General features: G+C 44.6%; 1 protein-coding gene across 10 annotated transcripts in view; it reads right to left on the bottom strand.

Annotated features, from left to right (window-relative positions):
* Positions 1 to 17,211, bottom strand: part of SEC24C (SEC24 homolog C, COPII component) — a 1,178,749-nt gene that overhangs the window by 807,829 nt on the left and 353,709 nt on the right. For all 10 annotated transcript variants that reach the window (XM_085603503.1, XM_085603507.1, XM_085603502.1 and 7 more), the window contains one exon: positions 11,395 to 11,506. In XM_085603503.1, the coding sequence (XP_085459629.1) occupies positions 11,395 to 11,506 (112 nt within the window). The remainder of the gene's footprint in view (positions 1 to 11,394; positions 11,507 to 17,211) is intronic.

A 17,211-nucleotide genomic window follows, 5' to 3' on the forward strand; every position in this document is an offset into this window, starting at 1 on the left:
GTCCGTGCTGGATCAGATTGGGATGGACACTTCCTCACTAAACATATGAGGCTGCATGAATCAAATTACACCCAAGTGAGATGGGGTGCTGGGAGGGAACTAACCAAAAGCATTTCGATTGAGCGTGGTGTTCAAGAGGGCTGTGTGTTAACCCTATTGTAAATTAAAGATCTACTTAATTGCTCCCATTATTCACCCAGACTATGTGGTTGGTCTACACCTGCGCTATTTGCTGATGCCACCTTGTTGATTACTTGCACCCATATGGGGTTGCAAAATACTTTGACCAAATTTACGCTTTTCTGTGATGAAAGGGGGTCTTGAGGTCGACACATCCAAAACTTAGTATATGTGTTTAAATCCCCATAGATCTCAGAGGTGGTTTTAGCATGAAAGGGATTTCATTACAGAGTGGAGAGATTTGACTACCTGGCACTGCAATAGATAAATCATTCACCTGGTCTTCACACATGGGACCAGTAAGTGCCGCTCTTTTACATGGCGCATCTGCAGTGGTGAGAAGGAATAAAAGCATGACAAGAAACGTCTCTCCAGTTATCGAGATTTATCACGCAAAGGTACAGAGTGCTGCCTTGTATGCGGCTGAGATCTGGTTACGCGGGGGAAAAAGGAGGGGACTACCAATTAAAATTTATTTCTTAGATCTTGGTTTAGTTTGCCACAGAGTACCCAAATCATTCCACTCGTTTTTGAAACAGATCTCAAGCGGATCAGCGATGTCGCAGAACTAAGACACCTGTTATTCTGGGTGAGCTTATGGAGCACGCCATAGCTGGAAGCCTATCAGAATTAACTATCTGAGGTTATGAGTACTCCTAACTCAACAACTATTAAGTGGCTTACTCATCTAAAATCTACCTTCTATGCGATAGGGATGAGCTCACTATGGTCACCACGTCCGCTATAACCAAGGGCATTAAAGCAGCATATTGGTCTTATAAATTAAATCATTAGCTCTGTAAAAGCAGTTTCAGATTTCCCGTTTAAATGCAATGGAGCCTCTGAACCATGTATCGATGACGTAAGGCCAGTTCTTGCTAAGACCCTAGTCATAGTTTGGGTAACCTTCAGATTGCACACTATACTAAGAGCTGGAACAAATATGCAGTAGATGCATCATCGTGTGGTATGTGCGGAGCACATACTGTGAAGATGTCGAACAGTTACTGCTTTTTTGCTCCCAGTATAATAACGTCCGTAGGAAATGGCTCAAACCCCTGTGTAACAATCTGGGTCTCAGAAGCTATGCAATTGCTTCTAGAATACCAAGAATTAATACAGCAGGGTTCATCAAATTTGCTGTAAGCAGGTTTCTCCATGCAGTCTGGATGATAAAAATGAGACAGGATATCACTATAACTTTTGCATCTTAGCAAGCTTTAAACATCCTATTCTACTATATATGACAGTATGAAGCTGAATGCTGTGTTCATTATATACTGTTAATTGTTTCTAGCAGCTTCCAACAAAACAGCCATTTTATATTGGTTTTGCATATTTGGGTCTAAAGGAGTTCGAGAATAATACAAATGATATTAGCCTGACTACAGATAGTGTATTAGCAGCACGTTGCACTTTAGATCACTAGACCAATATAATACGGCTGCTTTGTTTTAATGTTGTGAATCAAAGGGGTTGGATATTTTGCATGTTTAAAGTGATGTTTATTAGCACTTACTAATAGTTCATTCATTTCTTGTAATCGTTTTACACATTCGTGTTTTTAAATGAACCTGGTTGACACTGTACTGTCACATTGCACTTTATGTAACTAGAAAGGTACATTAGGGCTTTTCTGCTTTTACTTGGACATTTTTGCATTGTTTTACTGCATGTTTAACTTTCCTTATGTATGCGGACTTGTTGATTTAAAGGTTCTGTACTGAAATAAACCCATAAACTATTGATGATGATAAGTACATAGTAGGGAAAGTTCTGATACCACTGTTGCAACTACGGCTACATCCTAAGGATAATAAGGCCCCAGTGTCCTGGCGCACTTTTCCCCACCAAATGCAACGCTTATCGTTACCGGAGGTGCCCTCTAAATTATGTCCCGAGCTTCCTCACCAATTCCAACCTTAGGCTGATTATTGAAGCACGCCAACCCTGGACAGTCAGCGCCAGCTTTGGCGTTCATGGCGGCCAGTGTGACAATCTTTTTTGGGAGACAGATATATAGAAAGCTGTCAAAGCAGGTAGGATTCTGGTCCCCGAACAGATGCACTAATGAGCGAAATCGACCCCCGTTATAAAGATCCCCCCAGGTAGTCACTTTTAATTTGGTCATGACGTTTTTAAACAATCGTTCCTGCAGCAAAGGCATGGAAGGGTGGTACGCTAGAGGGAGCAGTGGGAAGTAGGCAAATGTCATCAGGGCTTTTTGTGCAATATAACACCAAGCTAGTATGGAGCAGGATACAGGGGTGTGATATGTAACCTGTGCCTCGGGTTTACTAAATAATGCCCCTTCAAGCGGGACGGGGTCTGTCAGCCAGTGTTCGACCGCAATTTGCGGCATAAAGGGGGTGGGTGGGGGGGGGTGGATCCAGTAGACGACGAAGTGGGCCTGCGCGCTGTGATAGTATAGCACAAAATCCGGTAAATCAATACCTCCCTGAGCAAATGGGCGGGTCAGGGTATCCCAACTCAATCGAGGGCGTTTACCTCCCCAAACCAGCCTGATGAGCGCAGTACGTAAGGTTTGAAAGAAAGTCTTGCCCGAGTGAAATGGAATATTTAAAAATAAATAAAGGAGTTTCGGGAGTATGACCATCTTAATGAGGGACGCTCGTCCCGCCATAGAGAGAGGGCGCGTGATCCATCTCGCCACGCAAGTTTGGAGATGGTCCATTGTACGGCCATAGTTCAGTCGCATTAATTCTTCACGATCCCGGGAGATCATTATTCCTAGATATCAGACTTCACTGTCACACCACTGCAATGGGTAATCAAGAGGGAAGATTTTTGCCGCCTCAGTAAGAGGGAATATAGTGGATTTACCCCCACTTAAAAAGACCTTAAGCCAGCACTAGTGATCAGAATTGGCAGGTTGCAGAGGGAGCAGTCTAAGAGCAGAGTGCCCAAGTGTCTGCAGAAAGAACAGGATCAGATATTTGGCAATTAAACAGCATTTGTCTAATTGTAATGGGATATAATTGCTTACATTTCAAAGGTGCTAGGTATGTTGCGGTCTTTCCCTTCCTGTATATCTTCCTGTTTTATAGTCAAAATAGGGGCATGTGGTCTGGGCTATCCAAACAACTTTGTGTATCTGGCTCACTTGGGGAGACCAGACAGACAGTGAGGTTGGTGTGGGAGGTAAAATCGACATGAGGCTGTTAAGGATTCAGCAACTGGGGTGTCTGTCACAGTTCTGGCATGGGAGGGCAGAACAAACTGCTTATGCTGCACAGCACAAACTTTAAATGTGGAAGAAAAAAACATGCACAGATGCCTTTGCAGCTTTACGGTGGTTGCCACTGTCATTTTGAGAGGGAACATCCTTGTTAAAAAGTTCAATTCAGAAACAGCATTAGCCTATCAATATGGCCCACTCTGTAGTTAATGCAGACAGTGAGCATGTCATGACCCTTTAGCAATATTGTTAGCTAATACATGGTAGATGAGAATTCCCACTGCAAACTGCCACACAATTACATTTCTTTAGGTGACCGAACTCCCCTCAGGAGACGACAGTGGTGTGACAAACACAGTTTCTCGGTTGCAGCACACCACCTCTGCCCAATCAAATACTGTACTCAAGGTAACCAATGTGTAGGCGGAAACAGAGCCCCTCTCTTAGGTGTGCTTCTTAAAGCTCTTTTTATTCCAGCACATAGGGTAACGTGACTGCTGCAATGTGAAGTCAGACCCAAAAAGTAAATCTCTGAATTTCATAAGTTCTGATAAACATCCAATAACTATGGTGCTTTAAATAAAGTGCATCACAACACTATACAAGTATCTTAACTTTTTCAGACCACAGCATGGATTTACATCATGGGTTGCCATGGCAGAACTCATTTTCCAGAAGCAGTGCAGTGGTTTTATAACGCCCAGTTTTATTCAGTATCACATTGTTTTCCTTTATTTCCTTTCATGCATTTATTTCCAATAAACAGGCACAGTTCCTATCTGCACCCGTTGTGCCTTTAATTCCCATTAAAATCTTAGTAAGTGAAAGACATGAATACATGGAGCTAGGTGATAAACAGTTGTCCTGTCGGAATATGTATACTTTCCAGTAGAGCATTTTCATTCAACATTATATTTTCCTAAATTAACATGAGCTTTCTCACGTTTTGTCCACTCCATACATGTTTAGTGGACTCCGCTAAATGCGTCATGGGATGGATACTAAACTAATTTATATTTGTGTCTCAATGTATAATCATTCATCCATAATCATTAAACTCAATATGTACTCTTTCCAATAACTAACAGTCTATACAGTACACATCTACAGGAATAGCCATTGCTCAATCTTTATAGGGTGAGCAGCATGGATGTTTCAATTTGTTTTCTTCTGAAGAAAAACACAGGAGTAGGTAGCAGGGAAAGCTGACTGGAGCCAAGAAACCTGATGCCCGTCTTGCTTCAGAGGAACCTGCCTTTGGTCCTGGAGACATGACCTACAGTTGAAGAGCAGATCATACACAAGAGTCCTGAACATGCGACATAAGATCTGAAAAGGGATAGCGGACGATGGGCCTCAAGAGCACAAGAACAGACCAGCTAGAAAAGTTCACATGAAAAAGGGTTCTCTAACCACAGTACCTGAAGAGACAATACCTTAGGATACCCTGATGCCTTTACAGCACAGTCAAAGGCCCTTGCTGAATGCCCGGCACACCTGCATTACTTACAATGCTCCAAATGATTTTAGGCCCCCTGCTTTCCTCCCCATTGGTCAATCACAATTCCAAAAGTGCTGCACAATTCACTAGAAAACAAATCATGAAACCAACGACTCACCTTTAACCTCCTGACCACGCAGGCTGACATTTACCATGATTAGAACGAATTGGCATGCAGCTGGAGGTAAGTTTAAATAATGGGATCTGTTTACCTTCCCCATCCTATCCAACTGCAGGCCCTGCTTTGGGGCCATTTGCGCTCAGCTTTCAGATACCCCGCCCTGCAGAAGTTGTTTTATTTAATCCTACATCATTTGTTTACTTTGGGCTTTGATTTAAATTAGCCGAGCAGGTTACATATTCAGTAGAGGCTTTAGATTCATTGTTGTATGGGGCTGTGAAATTTGTACATTAGGACCATCACCCTTCAAAGCCAATAGCTTAGCAGAAAGTACTTCATGCAATGTCCACTTAATATTGGCCAGGCACATGGAAATGGGTTTTAATAACTGAGCAATGTTATCACAGTGTTTAGCACATACTTCAGTCTAATTCTGGTTCGGAGCTAATGAACCATTGAGTTGTCCTTGAAAGTGGTCTTGAGAATTAGAAGTATCATGTGTCACTTGAGTCTTACGCGCTCTTCTCAAGGCGATGTGAGGGAGATCTTTGATGGAGAATCTTTTCCATTTCACAATAGAAGCAGTGGGGGCAGCAATTGTGGGGCTCAATGAAGAATGAATTCATAACAAAGGCTAAAAGGGGAAGTTTTTAAAGGTTCCTCTGGTGGAATCACAGCAAATGGTTCAATATCAAAAATTTCAAGGGTCTCCTTTTCACCAATCCCACCTCCCAATGAAAGTTCCTTTTTTAGTCAGGGCAATTTCCTTTACAATGGCAGATGTCGCTTTTATCAACAAGCATTAAAAATGCAATAGGTCTCGCATTTACAAGAGTTTGAGCTATTAACATTGCAAATGGCAATGCCTTTTATTTTTGTTTTTAAAAGATAAATAAAAGGCATTGTCATTTGCAATGTCAATAGCTCAAACTCGCGTAAACGCGAGACCTATTGCATTTCAAATGCTTGTTTTTCCTTTACACTGGGTGGACTAGTTAAAAGATTAGCATACTTTTTTACTGAATTCACCATGGCCAGACAAACTGAGCAAAAACATCCTAGAACTTGATGTCATGAGGCTGAAGAATGTAACGCTAAAGGTGCAGCATCAAGGTACCTGATAAATAAAATCAAGCCACATGCCCCTATTAAGATGTTCATTCCTCAGATGAAAAATATCTCTGTAGGGAGGAATTAAGCTTAACACTGCAGGAGGTCAAACATCTGTGTACCTCCTAGTTGAATTATTTTCGATTTGATCTATGGTATTGTAAATCTACATATTTAAAAGCAAACTAAAACCAATGCTATTCTGAATTACCACACACAACTCCTCCTAAGATTAGCATTAGGAGACAATTTAGTTACATTAAGCACCTTACAAATGTCCTTAACAATAGCCTCCAACGAATGAATAAATTAGGCAGTATGGAATGTAGTGGCAAAGCAGACATTACGCTGCATTTAAGTAAATCACACACTAATTTAGAAATTGGCTGGTTTAGCTAAAGAGTTGTATATTGTGTCCAAATATCCCCTTCGTAGAATGCATTTCACTAGCATTCCCGGCGTACAAATGTATTTCAGTGGCACGGTGTCCTGCGGAATGTTAACCAGATGGAGTACGTGTTGCTTAAAACTGGGATCTAAAATCGAATTAAGTTTAACATGCAGAGAGTCTTGCAGGCTACTGCAGATGTATAATTATGAGTCAGTGTGTGTTTTATCTGCAACAGGTCTGGAAGAATGACTCAGTGCAGACATTTGACAATGCAGTTTGCACCCATGCGAGAGGAAAAAGTAGGCACCTAATGTCATTCATTTCATAAGGCATGATGGCGTGGACCCTTCAGAACACGGGTGGTATAGAGATGAAAAAGACAAAACACCGAGGGGGTCAGAGGATGAAGAAGAAAGGGATATCTCCATAGATGTGATAATTGCCAATGGAAAAGAGGGAGCGCGGGCCTTTTAAACTAGATCAAAGCAATGTTCAGTTGAAATTCACTGGTCCAGAAGGTCCTTCAAAACATTATTTCTCCTTTACTTAATTAAAGGAGGGAAGCATTAATATAAAGCGAAATGAACGTCTAATTTCTCAGGAGATGCACTGTGGCATGTTTGAATGTACGGAGGAGGGTAAATGCAGACAAAGCACTTTGAAAAGCGAGGTTTGCAAACCAGAAGAGGGACAGGTGGGGATGTATACTGTTAAAAAAAAAAAGTATGTTTATCGGTTGGGGGAAATCAATAGCTCCACTCAATGAGGTACAGACTAAAAAAGACACTGTCCCTTTAAAAACTCGACCCGCCCACAACAACGTTGGAGCGACCAAGAAATTAGGCGATTTCAGTCGTAAATTTGAAATTAACAGGCAGCATTTGTAGGACCCCCCCCAAGAGGGATGCAGACTCTCTTCGGAGCAGTAAGTACTTACAGAGTGGGGAAAGCAGGCAGCCTGGCCCGGTGGGTGCAGGGTTTTTCCACAGCCGTTCTCAAACCGCCGGGGCTCGTGCAAGCAGCGACTTGTGAGCGAAGTTAAACGAGGTGGTCGCCTGCTAACGTTAAACTGTGACATGCTCATATTGCGAAAGTAAAAGCGCGGCGCGCGGGATGACGGGATATGAGAGAATATTACGTTTGAAAGCAACGAAATAATAGAGGAATAGTATCATAAAATGTGCAGCAGTAAGCAGCATAATTTGACTTTACCTGCCACATAAATTACTGCAAGTCACTGGCGTCATTGTTAAATGTGTGCGCCCGTGTACTAAAAGTGAAAGCAGGCTCGTGCTGCAACATTAAGCAGCCCCCGGGGGCAGGACGAGGATGAGGAGCTGCGAGCCATGCGTTGTGGGAAAGCTAATCAAACTCCATAGAAAGAACAAACAAGGAGCGATGGACGGGTGGTGGTGGGCGTGACGACACAGGCATGCATGGCTGTGGCACCATTCACGGTTCCTTCATGCGGCAATCAGGAGGAAAGTGATTCAAGAGGCATGAGATTCCAAGGAGGGAGTCAGAGGCCAGGAGGCACATGGGAAAGCGGTCCCGAATGTAACTGGCTCATACCGATGTTTTGCAGAACAAACAGTAATGCATTAAACACTTACGTTTTCATTAGATCTGTAATAAAAACAAGCACTCGCGCGCGCGAAAGTGAAAGATTCGAATCTGACGCGGCCGCGCAGCCGTGAAAGTGAAACTGATCGAGAGCGCGATCGCGCGGCCGCGTCAGTTTCACGGTCTCCAGGAGCTGTTGTAAATGTGCGAATGGCCATATGGGGGCTGCGCGCGTGCATGCGCGCGGGGCCGCAAGCTGGTGGCCAAGCAAAGTGCCGAAAGACGGATGGGGCATGAAGATAAGGCGTGTTGGACAAGCCCGGTGGCGCAATGTGACAGAGGAAGAAGGGGGGTGGGGGGGCCTTCAGTAACATGAGAAGCAAGCCCGGTGGAGCGTGGCGCGCGCGCTTGGCGGGGGCGGGGGAGCGCATTCCAGGGGGGGGAGCGGACCCTTTGAAGTGCTCCCAAAAGCGGAGTGCATGGCGGCACGATGCGCGTGATTGTGCGCGTGCTAGCCTTGCAATCCGCTTTTTGGAGCACTTGGAAAAGCCCTTTTACAATAGTCTCGCTTTGCGATCGCTAACGCGATGGCAAGGCGAGACCTAAAAAGGAGTCTAAAGCGGTCAAAGTTACACCCTGCAAAGCTGGCGTGGTTGTCTTCTCCCCCATCTTACCCCACCGTCGGCTGGTGTTGAAGCACAATTTTGGATGCTAGGCGCTAAAGGGGGACACAGCCACCTCCAGGCTCCGATGGGCGTAGACGGTCCCCCCCCCTTGGCCCGGGCGCGTCCCTCGCCGCAGAAGCAAAGGGCGCTTTTATGTGCTGTAGGCAGTATCCACAGCGGGGGTTGACTGGAGTGGTGGTCTCCCCTGCAGTGCGGCGCAAAATCACAGCGCCCTGCGCCACCCCATCCGCAAGTCAGGAACACCAGGAGCTGCAGGTGAGTGGGAAGACCACCCACAGGAGCGAGGGGTGCTTTTATGTGCAGTAGGCAGTATCCACAGCAGGGGCTGACGGGAGTGGTAGTCTCCTCTGCGGTGCGAAATCACAGCGCATGGTGTCACCCCCTCTGAAAGTCAGGAACACCCAGAGCCGCAGGTCAGCAGGAACACAACCCGTAGGAGCGAGGAGTGCTAGGCAGTATCCACAGTGGGGGTTGACGGGAGTGGAAGTCTCCCCTGTGGTGTTGCGCAAAATCACAGAGCACAGCTACACCCCCTTGGCAAGTCAGGAACACCAGGAGCTGCAGGTAAGCGGGAACCGGCAGACAAGACCCCAAAGACAACATCAGAGTCGGCAGACCAAAAGCAGAGGCTGAGGGTGGTAGCCTCAACGTCACTATAATGTCAGAAAATGGAAGCCAACCTGAAGTCAAGGGATTAACCGCCACCTGGAACAGGCACATCATCATGCACCTTCGTGGGGCCCAAGGGCACTCCAGAGGAAGGGGATGACCCAAAAATAGAAAGAAGAGATTGATAATAGTTCCTCATCTGGGTCAAAAGTCGCCCCGGCCCCAGGACTCTTGCCCCGAAACTTCAACAGAAAAGCAGGGACCAGTGGTAGGCGTCAAAGGCCGGAGGTGCCGCGACTTCGACTGTCTACGCCAAGATTTACCTCCAGACGTCGAAGGAGAAGGACGCCCGTGGGAACGGCTCCTAGAGCGGATGTGTGGCCGGTCCATAGAGAGCGTGTGGGACCAAGGACGACGAGAAGACTTTGATGACTGACATTCGTATCACAAGGAGCTTCATGCAACGTTCTTTTTGCGCATTCGGTGGAAGCGGGCGACAAGAGTCGCAATCGGAGTCATAGTGCTTACGAAGACATCACATGCAAACCGAGTGAGGGTCCGTGGCAGACGTTTTTTGTCCACAGGACTCAAAGCTTGAACCCCGAAGACATTGAAAATGGGTAGAAAAGGCACACTGCCCCATTGATGGAAAAACATCAAGTAGGCCAAAAAACAGCTGGAGGATATGCAGTGCGAATCTGCGTTGCTTAGCGCAGAAACTAAGGAACTGATGTCAGCTCGTCAGGGGAGGGCTTATATGGACTCCGTTAACGTGAGATTCGGAAAATAATGTTGTGACGGAGTTGCTCAACACCCTCTACAGACACACAGAGGTACTGCTAGAAAAAAATCTGAATCCAGCCTGGCGTCTGGGGAGGATTCTAAGGTAAAGAATCTACAGCTAGATGTATTTATCAGATACTTCTGTTGGCTTTGCATAACATCCAGAGAACACATTAAACACAGTATTCCCGATTTAAATAATAGAAGTGAAAACAAATTTGTTCAGAGACAACTTTCAGGGACGTCTTCTCGTTTGAGCCCAGGGAGGAGAGACTTGCATGTAAAAACACACCTCTCCTGTTACAGTCTTTTCAATGTCAAGCTGAGCCTTCGTGTAGAACGGAAAAAGCACTGTTCACTTTGAGTGGCCTCTTTCAGAGACACAAACCTATAAACGTGTATTATGTTGAGAAGAACTTAATAGGTCAGCATGGAGATTTGATTACAGAAGAGTCATAATTTGACAAAGAGCTGGCACTTCAACTTTGCCTTTCAACATAAAGAACACTAATAAATCCATCTTACCAAGATGCTTAAGCTAAAGGAAATGTTTACAGGCCCCTCATTTTACTATAGGCGAGTGTGCAGTGCTTCTGCATACACATCTGTTGTAGAACAATCCTATTGCATATCCATGATACTCCAGGTGCCATGAACCCGTGGATCAATTAATAATTCTGCTGGGCGGCACAGGGGAAGAGATACTTCTGCTGTCTTCATTAATGTGGAAACTAATTTTAAAGTTGCTGGGGGCTCATCTCACTACAGAGCAGAAAAGAACAACTTTGAATGAGACGAATGGCCGTCGCAAACAGCAATCCAGGAATAAACAGCCAAAAGTTCAGCAAATGAGAAATCTACAACCAGAACTACAAAAAACACACATTAATGGAAATGCCAGAAACTACGAAAAGTGCATACAAAAATGGGTGAGCTGTTGGCCAATTCACCATGCCCATTCTTATCTGCAAAGATACAGGAACCAAATTAATTAGCTGACTATAGAATACCAAAAATGATTCCATCAGCAATTGAAGTGAACATCTTCCAGAGGGTTTTGCAAGTCTCCCCATAGTGGAAAAAGCAGGTGTACAGCATTTTTCTGGATTCCTACTTGTTTTACAAAACAGTCGGAGGCATTTACTGAAGTGTAAAAGCTAATAGCAGTGGTCAAAGAGGTTATCGTTCATGAGACACTACATGCAAGAGTGGGATCTTAATGACATAACAAGACAGAAGTAAAATAGTTACCTTGATCCTGGACACGGAAGTTAGTAGTGACCAGTGGTGGGACCTGGCCCCTTACTCCAGTGATGAACGGCTCTAACCCACGGTTGTTTTTGTCATCCTCAATTACCTGGATCTAGAATGGGGAGAGTGCAAATGTTTAATGACAAGTGTCCTGGTGATGAAGCCTCACGTGCATACAAGCCTAAACAATATCCTTAAATGAAGAAGTGTACTTTGAGAACTGAAAAATCTCTACCTACATTCTAATATGATGATTCAGTATAGTGAATGCAGCATTGGATGAACTGAGAAAAGGTGCATTGCGTTTCCTAGTACACTTTTCTTTTTCATAGTATTTTGTACACTTTACCACTGAGCAGGCACGATCATCTTACCCAGGTGAGAGACTTAATTGGAACAAGGGGCATATTGGATGGAAGATTGAGAGGAGGTGGGGCATCCTTCTCCCAAGCTCATCGTAGCAAGTACGGCGTCCCCAATGACTCGGAGTCACCTTACTGAAAGGGGTCAATGATGGAAACAGGAGGCATCGGAAAGGGTTTCAGGTTATGCCATTAAGTGCCCTGAGGACTGAAGGAAAAGAACACAAGTATAGGGATTAAGAATCTTACATACAAAAAAAGTGATGAGGCTCGTTTCCTCCTCAGATCTTCTATGAGGAGCAAACTTTATCTGTTAGGGCCAATATCGGTTATTACGACAGGAATGTCTTCTGCTGGGATTACCAGGAGAATGGGAAAGGAAGCCTGGTAAGGTGTTAATGAGTCTGCTTTGGGGTTATGAGAAAGGAATTGAAAGGAGAGAACACAGCTAGTTGGGGAAAGCTGACAGCTAAGAAAGGAGTCACTAGCATTGCACAGTTACTATAACCAGCAAAGGAATCTGGAAGGTTGAGGAATTAAAGTTATAGAGAAAATTAAATCAGGCTCTTTCTCAACACCATGTGAGCTGTAACTAGGGGGCAGAAGAGGAAGCAATTTCCTTTCTCGCTGCAGAGAAACATGAATTGTAAAAATCATGCAAATCTTTGTGGAAATGTCGACAATGACAGCTAGAGCAGCACGTCCTGAGGACTTAAGGGAAAGGAAGTCTACGCAAGAAAGTTGGAGAGGTTGAGCGGAAAACAAAGTAGTTAGGATTTTAGAGTTGGTGGCAAGCGGAGAGAGGAAATCTGGAATGTGGCAATTGTAAATTTAAGATCAAGGGGCAAGCTACACAAGACACAGCCATTGCTAATGTTTGGGGGTGTGGTGAATGGGTGGAGAGGGCATGTGACAGAGGAGAAGAGATTGGATTAACCAAGGTCCAAATTCCTGTTAAGTTACCTAAATGCACCCCTCTTTAACTTGGGGCCTGATTTAAATCTTGTGGATGGGTTACTCCGTCACAAGGGTGACGGATATCCCGTCCGCAGAAATATAAATTCCATTATATCCTATAGGATTTATATTTCAGTGGATGGGATACCCATTACCGTTGTGATGGAGTAACCAGTCTGCCAAGATCTAAACCAGGCCCTTTCTTTCCTGAAGAGACATGAAAATTCAGCTGGTGTCCATGGACCACCTCTAAATTTTCCTTCTCAACATCAACACGTTTTTCCAGTAATATCAAATCAAATAGGTGAGAAGCTTGTGATAAGTCAACAAATCTAGTCGTATCATACAAAGACTAACAGTGCTCACTATACAGACATGACCAGCACAATTCCCACCCCGTACTGGCCCCGAAAATTAAGACGGAAATTTAGTGAGACTCCATGGAAAGGACTTATTTTTCCTTTATTTGACTTGAAAAGATGTCCAACAGACATACAAAAATGAGATAGGATAGCTCTAACCTGTCATGTGATTTGAGCAAAAGGGAACTACGAAGCAAATGAAGACAACTGTTAGCAAAGCAGCATTGAGAACTAAAGTGGGAAACCACTCAAAGATTGCTGAAATACAGTCCCTCAGAATATTTGGGTTGCCAGCCCAATTAGACCCTTCTTGCGAGAATGCCAGGTGCTAGTGTCAAGGCCCTAAAGCAGGAACACTTGATCAAATGGTACTGTACCGCTGGGACACAAAGTTTCAGGAAAGAAGGACTCAACTGTCTGAAAAAATTATGTTAAGTCCCTGTTCAGCTTTTTTTGGACAGTGGTGGTTTTCCACCAGTACAAAGAACCACTTATTACTCAGAGCTGTTGAATGTTTTAAAAAATGTTCACCAGGAGAGCTTAAAAAACTGTTGGCCAGGTGACAGAATCAGCGTGTAGTCCACATCTAGTTCAGAGTGGCTACTGCCCTTCATACCAGCTCATGAAGTGGCTACAATGATGATGTAGCAGAATGATCAGGGATTAAAATTATCTTCTCTTTGAAACCACTCAATGCACCCATATATGGGGCTCTCACTAAAAGTGTAAAATAAACATTATGTAGTGAGCAATATGCAGAACACAGATTATTTTGGGTGACTAGCGCCTTAAGAAAGACATTTGAAGCAGCAGAAAACAGTTGTGCCACTTTATAAACAAGTAAAAAAGCTGTTACAGCACACCCATTACTATGTATACCAATCCAAAAAAGTGTTGGACAAATACTAATCACAGCCTAAATCAATATATTTCTAAGCACATGAGGATAATGCAATGAGACAAATGGTATGCAGAGCATTAAGATAGTCCACGAGCGTCATCAGTTGATATTTCTTTTTATTCGTTTCTCAAAGATTCCCAGCACACGATTTAGCAGACACATGTTTCGTCTGTACTCACTTTTTCAAGGCAATATGGGAATAATGAAGCAGTAAAGTCCAATGTGGACCTTTCCAAGTAGCACGTCGGATTGAGTGTTCAAAAGCCCAAAATGTTCTTATGATGTACCCGATGGTCCAAAAAGGAACAACTGCAGTGCGGTACACGAAGCAATAATAAGGACCAAATTACAAATCCTAAGCTGTGCACTGCTATAGTCTCATCCCGTGAGTGTTGTCGTATAAGCTTCAAAACAATGAAATTTCCGTTGTGTACACCATATGAAGCCGTTCTTACTGTGCACTGCATCCTTATGAGAAATGGTAAACGCGGGGCACGACCAAGGTAAGTATGCAACGCTATATATGTAAGTATCTCCACAGTAGCACGTGTGTCCGCTCGTAGTGTAAGTTGTTCCACTTTAGGCTGTCTTGGTCCTCCTCAGTAGATGTGACAACCTGGATGGTGCTATATCCAAGACTTTGCCACTGCAAAGCCCTCCTGTCGTACAATTGTAAATAAGCAGTACTATCACCTTGACTGTGTAGTGGATGCATGGGTGCAATCACAATTCTAATGACCATTTGGTGCCAGTCACTTCCGCTTGCTCTGCAAAAACATCGAAAGACTAACAAAAGTCTGAAAAGATGCAATCTGCACTGACTGGAAATGTGTAAAATGTTACATCAACTCTGAGCTTGGTTGGCAATGGCGCAATGCCACTGCCTCAAGAACACTTTCACCGACATCAGAAGGGTTCATGAGCATGCAAACAAATACATTTACTAGGAAAGCTACTTTTTCTGCCATGAAACTAGAGAATTTCTGCTGGCATATGCCTTGCAAAACCAAAGGAAATGATGGACGGAGTGTTGAACATTGCAAGCACTCACCCCCAGTCAAAGCGGTACAAAAGGAGTCCCTTGCTCACTTTGCCACTGGATTCAAGCAAGCCTGGCTGAAGACGGCTGAACTGCCAGAAACCGGTCCTAGGAAGCTTGTTTCCGGTCCAGGGAAGGCATGGCTTGGCAGTTCAGGCTGGACTGTTCCCATGAGGCACAGGGTCAGACTGATTTGCATATGGCCATGTCTGAACTGGGGTGGCAGAGTGGGCTAAAGAACGGTGATGGATCAAACCCAGATCTGTTGACTGGGTGTGAGTGTTTGATTGGTTCTGATGCTCCGTCCATCACCACCCCCTTTTGTACCGCTTTGTTCGCCATAAGTTGGCAGGGTATGCTCAGACGTGAGTCCCTTGTTCACTTTGCCACTGGATTCAAGCAAGCCTGGCTGAAGACGGCTGAAATGCCAGAAACCGGTCCTAGGAAGCTTGTTTCCGGTCCAGGGAAGGCATGGCTTGGCAGTTCGGGCTGGACTGTTCCCATGAGGCACAGGGTCAGACTGATTTGCATATGGCCATGTCTGAACTGGGGTGGCAGAGTGGGCTAAAGAACGGTGATGGATCAAACCCAGATCTGTTGACTGGGTGTGAGTGTTTGATTGGTTCTGATGCTCCGTCCATCAGAGACACCAGTCTCCAGCAAGGGCCAGGTACCGGCAAACATGCAGGGTATACACAGTAGGCTGAGAGAGACAAGTAGCAGAAAAGACACATTCACAGATGCAATCCTAAAAGCAACCAATGACTTCAGATTCACCTTGTTCTAGGCAGGAGCTGTGACAAACTGTGCCTAGCCCGAACTTGTCTGATGTGATTTCCTGCCAGTGGGATTAGGAATCTTGGAGCGTTACTGTGAAAGATTTCGTATGGTCAAAAGGGAGTTATGGAAGGAGAGAGTCATTGGTTAGTAGTAGAGGTTCCCTACCAGATCCTCCCTTGCCCCTACCTCAATTGTTGTTCCTATAGGAGCCTCTAATATCCTCTTGGAGGCTGTTGGTGGTAGGCCTGATGCGGTCTCTGATATGAAGGGGTGTCTGGGGATGTGCTTTTGCTGCCAACCCTGTACTGTTGCCTGCAAAATGAGCCTCTCTGGGTTGAACACTGGAGGGCCCACATAGCATTGGCTGCATCTGTCTTTTTTTTATTTTCTCCAGCATTTGGTCAACCTGCAAACCTAAGAGTTGTTCGCCACAGAACGGTTAAGCAAATGCTGCTGTACTTCGGGTTTAAAACCAGAAGCACTAAACCAGGTGTGGCGTCTTATAAGGATGCTAGCATTGATGACACGGGCTGCTGTAATAGCAGCATTGATGGCACAACAGATAGTGGAGTTTGAAATTGTTTTCTCCCTCTGCCAACAACTCATCTCCCCTCTGCCTGAATTCCTATGGGTGATGCTTGAGGATGTCTTTCATATCATCCAAATGTGCTCTAGGCTATCGAAATAGCATACCAACAGAGTTGGCGATCCTCCAGTGGATAGCTGCCTGCACCGCTACACTCTTTCCTGACGAGTCTATCTTTTACCTCTTTATCTGGAGGGAAGCATTTCCTTTGGCCTGGGCATTAGCAGAGTATGCACAACTAGGGAATTGGGTTGAAGATGACCACAAATATAGAGAGGGTCAATGGGCAAGGGTTTGGACTTTATCAACCTAAACAGGTTTCTTAAAAGGTGTCTGTAGAGGTCGTCTTTAGTATACTTTTAAGAATGGGTAGGAACTGGATTGTACCCTGTGTTTTGGATAGCGTCTCAAAGAGGATATCATCATCCGAATGAAAGCAATGCATATCCACTTTATGCTAAGAGGATGCCGTCTGTAAGACCTCGTCGTAGGAGGAGATAGTATCCTCTGAGGCAGCCGGGAGACGGCCTAGCTGGATACAAATCAGGATCTGAGTCACCCGGTGGAATCAACATTATAATCATCCAGCAGGTCATTTGTAGGTACAAGGTCATACAATGTGTTGTATACCTCTATAGGGTGCATTGAGTTACTTTCCCCAGATGAAGAATGAGATGACCCCCTATGAAGTGGGAAGGTGTGTGGAGAAGGAGGAGATGGAGGAGATTAAGTGGGAAGAGGTGGTGGACAGAGAGGGCTGGTGTTTCTGCCCTTATGCTTTTTAAGCTTAGGAGGTGGTAAAAGCTCAAAAGATTTCCTCCTCAAGAGTG

This window comes from Triturus cristatus, chromosome 1_2, assembly GCF_964204655.1.
Source record: "Triturus cristatus chromosome 1_2, aTriCri1.1, whole genome shotgun sequence".
Lineage (NCBI taxonomy): Eukaryota > Metazoa > Chordata > Amphibia > Caudata > Salamandridae > Triturus > Triturus cristatus.